Source organism: Pteropus vampyrus, unplaced genomic scaffold (genome assembly GCF_000151845.1).
Source record: "Pteropus vampyrus isolate Shadow unplaced genomic scaffold, Pvam_2.0 Scaffold162, whole genome shotgun sequence".
NCBI classification, from domain to species: domain Eukaryota; kingdom Metazoa; phylum Chordata; class Mammalia; order Chiroptera; family Pteropodidae; genus Pteropus; species Pteropus vampyrus.
In genome coordinates, this window is record NW_011888943.1 from 2,128,723 (window position 1) to 2,135,167 (window position 6,445).

General features: G+C 46.6%; 1 protein-coding gene across 1 annotated transcript in view; it reads right to left on the reverse strand.

The window, feature by feature from the left end:
* The window catches only part of DOK5 (docking protein 5), a 143,015-nt gene that overhangs the window by 5,869 nt on the left and 130,701 nt on the right, over nucleotides 1–6,445 (reverse strand). The window contains exon 7 of the mRNA XM_011370176.1: nucleotides 2,502–2,622. Within this exon, the coding sequence (XP_011368478.1) occupies nucleotides 2,502–2,622 (121 nt within the window). The remainder of the gene's footprint in view (nucleotides 1–2,501; nucleotides 2,623–6,445) is intronic.

Here is a 6,445-nt window from a genome sequence, read left to right on the forward strand (position 1 = left end):
CTATGTATGGCCTTTCAACCATAATATGGGCTTTTTGCATGCAGGTGAATTTGCAAATTTTGTTGTTGTCGCTAAAAAAATAAATAAATAAATAAAAAGTGTCTGTGTTCTAGATAACGGAGTCGTTTTCTTCACAAAATTCAGATATAAACATTGTCGGGGGAGTCAGAGATATCCTAGGAGCACACAAACGGTGTGCCAGCAGCATCTAAAACATGCTCTTTCAACTTAAGAAGATTTAAAAATATATTATTACACAAGGGCCCTGCTAAGACCCTTAGCCTTAACTAATTCCGATGAATGCACACTTATTTTGGTTAAGGACGGTTAGATTGGTCCAGCATGGTAAGATGAGTATATTCTTCATATGACATTTTCTGTCCAGATCGTCCTGGGATATTTGCTAATAAATTCTGAAACTACCACTTATCCTAAGTGCTCAGGCCTTCCTCAGTCTCGAGGCATCTTTGCAAACATGGTATTAGTGATTTGTCAACTTTGGGGCAAGTTGACTATTCTCAAATGACCGTGCCGTATGTCAGAAGTGAAGGCAAATTAATTCCTTTTCCACGAAACCTACATCGCTTCGGTTCTCAACCTTCTTTTGCATTCCAGACACACAGAATCCAAAAGGACATACCGTTTTTTGTAAAGATTACCCTGGTATGTGGAGAAAGTCAAGTTATAAAGCCATTCAATAGCTTTGTGTGAGTATAAGTTCTTATGCTTCAACAATTATTATTTATTGCATGTTAGAAAAAATAGAGTCTGCTGTTATGATAGTTTATAGTGAAATACATATTCCTTGAAGATATGTATAATGTATTTAAGTAGAAGAGACTGAACAACATTGAATAACAGCATAAGCGGTATGTATGACAGAAACTGTGATGATATAATTCAAATACTGCAAACATTTCTGAAGACGATTGGGAACAAACGGCATTTGTGACAACCTGCTCTAACCCAACTCTCTCCCTCCCTCTGTAGGTACGGAAGCTTATCTATCAACTATTTAGCGACGCAGTCACTCACTCGGGCACTGACACCAGCATTCGGGATATATTTTTTGATCATCCACAACAACGTGCCGTGCCCTCTGCTAATGAACAGAGAGTGACGTCATAAAGACTAGGAAACACGTAACCCTAGGTGCCCTCTTAACGTTATTCATTCGTTCAATAAACATTTATGGAATTACTGCTCCATGCAAGGCCCTGGGTGGCAAAATGATGAGGATAAGAAAGGACACAGCTCTCCTGCCCGCGCTGGCGTTATTGCTTCTTGGAGGAGCTGGTCGTGAGGCAAGTGGCCTCACGATTAAACGTGAAATGAGAACTGTGACGAGGACGGTAAAGGAGCACATGCCCTCATCCTCGGCTCGCGGGCACCTGTCGACAGAGATTCCCGCGCTCCGATAGCAAGGCGGTGTGGCGGGGAGGGTGCTGGGGGCTGCGGTCTGAGAGGCAGAGGAGGTGAGACTGGAGCCCAGGAGGGGACTCGGGGAGGACGGCCAGGGCGTCCCCCGGGGAAAGGGCAGGACGAGCTCTCCTGGGGGAGAAGCGAGCGGCAGAAAGGACTGACAGGGAGGGAGGGTGACCAGGGCCCAGGGGCAGGCGTTACGGCCGGGGCCGCTGGTTTCCGCGGTCAGTCATTCGCTCTTGCATTCATTGACTCAGCAAATTCCTGCATCCCAGCCAGGCGCAGTCCCGGGGGGTGCTCTTCAAAGTTCTAGAATCTTCCATCCCATCGGTGGACACTTCCTCAGTCAGGGTCCCCCACAGGCCTATCCGTCTGTAAATGATATACGCTCTGGCTGTCCTTAGAGGCTATACAACAGGAAAAAAGCCGCCTTTGAAAGGCTAAGCGAATATTGACATAGGATTCCTAATCGTTCCTGTCGTCCCCTCCACGGGCTATCCCGTACCCTGCTTCAGAGACCACTTTTCTGGAAGATGAGAGTCTTAGGATTTGCTCAGAGACACGCAGAACCTGAACCCAGGACTCCTTGGGGCATGGTCCCTAAGCTCGAGGGTCCCCGAAGGGCTTGTAACACGTGGACAGCCAGGCCTCGCCCTCGGCATCCCCCAGATCTGCATTTAGTGGCTTCCCAAGCAATGCTGAGGCCATCGGCCGTCAGTCCACTAGGCTATTTCTCGGCCCCCGAACGGGCGCCCAGACCCCGCGAGGTATTTGCTGACAGTGAAATGGCTCAGCCACACCTGCCAGCTCCTGAGGTGTAGACAGACTCTCTGGGGCTGAGGGCCCAAAAATCTGCATTTTAAACAGTTTCCCCCAGGACCCTGGGGTAGAGCAAGTGTCTGGGGAGTGAGCGACATCGATGGGTGTCCTGACCTGGGAAGGAGGTGACTAACCAGCCTGGCATCTAACAGGTGGTGGCAGGGTGGAGCTGAGCTGAGCCGCGCCCCCAGGGCGGCCAGGCACTGCCCCCCGCCCCCGGCCCCGGCCTGGCCTGGTGGCACACGCCGCGCCACACTTACCCTGCAGGCGGTAGAGCTGGCCCGTGCTGTGCTGCCGCGTGATGTGCTGCCAGTACGCGCTGCGAGGCAGGGGGACCATGGTGCTCAGTGAGGCGGCCCGCTCGCTCATCTTCACCTGGAGCTGCGGCAGAGGGGAGACAGGGGGGTGTCAGCTACCCCGCGGCTGGGAGAGACCGACGGAGGGGACTCCGGAGCAGGGGCGTCTAGAACCAACCACGGGGGCAACTCAGGTCTCCATCCCCCGGGACCTGGTGAACGTCACAAGGACACAACAGAGGGCTTGGCGGCTATAAACCAGAAGGCAGGGTGCCATCGACTAAAAAGGGGACCTTTCCATGTTGCATTACTAAGAAACAGCGAACCTGCAGACCCCTGTGGCATTATAATTGTTTATATGACCGACGGTAGCATTAAATACCTACCCGTTTAGGTTGTACGAACGTTCAGCGAGATACCTGAGTGCCTGCCTAACGAAGGATATTATCATTACTATTATTATTATTATTAATTATTATTGATGGCAGGGCCCCTCTAAAGACTTTTTCTTAAAGAAAACTCTCTGCTCTACACATCTCTTTGGCATGGTAGTTCTCGGCGAAATGTCTGTACATTCACTCAATAAAGCCGAAATAATGTGAGGCTTCATACCCCAGAGACCAAATTCACGGCAGTTGATGAGACTGAACTTGAAAAAAAAAAAAAAGATTATAACCATGTAGGCTAAAGATAATTTAATGTATATGTGTTGCATTTATACGTGATGACTGAAATGTCGACCCCCCTCGCAACTACCAAAACGTGTCTCTGAGAAGAATTACACAGCACTAGTTTGCACGGGGACATGTTTTTCCCCCTAAACATATCCTCTCAGATCAAAAGGGCAAAAAGCTGAAAATGAAGCTAGTGAAAAAAGTTCTGCGGCTATTTCTCTATTTCTGTAGACACGAAAAGTGTCAACGTTTAAGAGCAAAGAACCAACCAACCCAAAAAATGTTTTAATAAACCATTTTACCAGTGTTGTCTGGTGACATTCAACCTCATTCACATGAAAGCAAGAAAATAAAGGGAAAAGAGAACTGAATTTTCAAGTTACTGATTATTCGATTTTCTTACTACAAACACATCCTATTCGATAAAATAAAATATTTTCTATAAAGAAAACGTTTGGGAAATAGCCATCACGTCACATTACTAATGACATGCCCGTGAATATACGCCCGCAGCCCGGCATGCTTTGCCTGTATTTTTAGAAAGCTTATTTAGGAGCGAGACTGAAATGACGCCGCTGTCATGTTTCACGGGGAACATTACAGGGCCTGGCTCGCTACTTCTTTCTCAGCCCTTTGAAAAGAATATCTAATTTAATGAAAGCAGCATTCTAAATTGTCTTTGGAGAAAAATGGCGAAAAATTATTTCACACCAAAAATGTCTGAATTCTCTAAGGGTGAGAAGATTTAGTAAGTGATTTGGTGGAAAAGTCTAAGAGGAAAGTGTCCACCTTCATTCTTCTTTATTGCTGCAAGTAACTCTAATGGACACCATCAACTAGTAAAGGGGTAAGCGAATGGGTCCCCACATATGCCACTGGTGGACACAGAAACTAACATCACGTTTTTGGAGGACTTAAAATTGGGTAACCTGGGGTATCTGGAGAGAAGGATTGTATTCTTTTTTTTTTTTTTTTAACTTTATACACTTTATCTGGTTTGTTTTTCCTTTTCCAATAAACATAGTACTTTCACATTAAAAAGTAAAAATAAAAATGATCCCAATCATAAAATTTTTAAGTAGAGGTATTTCTGCCCTAATGTGACAGAGACATTCCTAAAAATCCTCCCGTTTTGCAAAATTGTTGGAAAAATCGAAGTATGGGAAAAGCACTCAGAACACATGCTCATTTCTAACTGGAGTGATTGTTACTTTGGGAGACAGCTTGGCGGGCTGGATGTTTCGCAGGGGTTATAAAGAATGCAGAAAAACGTTTGGTTGGAAATGCTGGCTTGAGAAGCCCAGGCTACAGGGAGGGAGGAAGGGTCCTTCCCCAAAAGTGGGTGCTGGGGCGTGGAGAGCCACATGAACGAGAGCTGGGCGAGAACTGGACAGGCCGAGACTCACCTCTTGGGGGCGTAGAGGCGCCCTCTGAGCCTCTGACCATTTCTATTACTTATTTAAATTAGTTTCGAGTATACAGTACATTGGTGAGACATCCATATAGTTCATAAAACAATCAATTCGAGCAATTGCTCCCTCCCTCCCCTGGCCCTCCATCTAGCCATATTAATGCTGACTGCATTCCCTTTGCTGTGCTCCCCGTCCCCATGACCAACTATCAACTGCTAATTTGTACTTCTTTAACCCTTCACCCCTTTCTCCCAGCCCCCCAACTCCCCTCCCCTCTGGCAGTCACCAGATTGTCCTCTGTATTTGTGAGTCTGTTTTTGATTAGTTTGTTCTTTTTGTTCCTTAGATGCTGCATATAAGTGAAATCACATGATATTTATCTTTCTCCGTCTGACTTATTTCACTCAGCATAATAACCTCTAGGTCCGTCTGTGTCGCTGCAAATGGTAGGATTTCATTGCTTTAATGGCTGAGTAATATTCCATTGTATATATATGAACCATAATTCCTTCACCCATGCTTCCATATCTTGGCTATTGTAAATTGTGCTGCCATGAATACTGGAGTGCATAGATCTTTATAAATTATTGTTTTGGTTTTCTTTGTATAAATCTTCTTATACTGAAGCTGCAAGAGGCTCTGTCTGTGCAGAAGTTTATCGAAGGCTTTCCCCCCACTTCCTGCTAAAGGTTCCAGACCCAGGGCTTCCTCTGCTTACAAAAAGTGTCGATGAACCAACACACTTCCGTTTCGTAATGAGGGCCAGCTCGTTATCACATACTGCTTGATTTTGAGGCATCATCTACAGCCCCAAGAAGCTTTTGTCCTGAGAGAGACAGATAAGTAGAGTCAACGGCAAGACAGTACAGTACAGCCCAAGACGGGAGAAGTCAGAGCGCCCGTGGGTGAAAGGAAGGGGCATGGAAATTGGGAGCGGTGGGAGAGAAGGGGGGAATTTGCAGAGAGGATGGCCTACAGGGGTGCCACCACGCAGCGTGACCCCCAATACTCCCGCCTGTTCACGGAAATGCCAGTCGTCCTGGTCCCTTTGTAGATCCCCCCAGAATTCCTCACATCCCCAGGAGACCTGCAGAATGTTTGAGGTCACACCCACTGTCTTTAGTCGCCACTTCTCAACGCAAAAATGAATGAGGTCCTGACACATGCCCCAACATGGATGAACCTGAAAATGTTAGGGGAATGAAGCCAGTCACGGAAGGCCGCGTATGGGATGCTCCTTTTACATGCACTGTCCAGAACAGGCAAATCCAGAGCGGGAGAAGGTAAGCCAGTGGTCACCGAAGGCTGGTAGCGATGGCTAACGGACATGGGTTTCTTTTTGGGGTGATGAGTGGGAATTGACTATGCTGAGGATTTCACACCCCTGTGAACATGCTGGAAGCACTGAATCATACAGTTTCAAGGGTGCCTTGTATGATACGTGCATTATATCTCAATAAAGCTGTCATCAAAAATTTAAAATCAGATAGTAGTATGTGCTCTGCAGACTTTTTTTTTAAAAAGGTATGACTTAAGGAGTTTAGTGGGTGGCTATCAGTTTCAGGGGAAGCAACATTGAAACTTGAGTGACACCTGGCCAAAGCATGGTCACACACACAGAGAATTTTTAACATGTTGATGTTTTCTTCCCATCTTTTAAAAAGATGCGCATACACGATGTGCATTTAACTCAAACCGCATGACGGTGCAGCCACTGTCGTCATCCTTCTTCATTCAGTGCAGCGTGCACGGAACGTCTCTCAATGTCCCTAAACGCTGCCATCTTCTACTAAACCCTGCCATCATTCTCCACGCCCGCGTC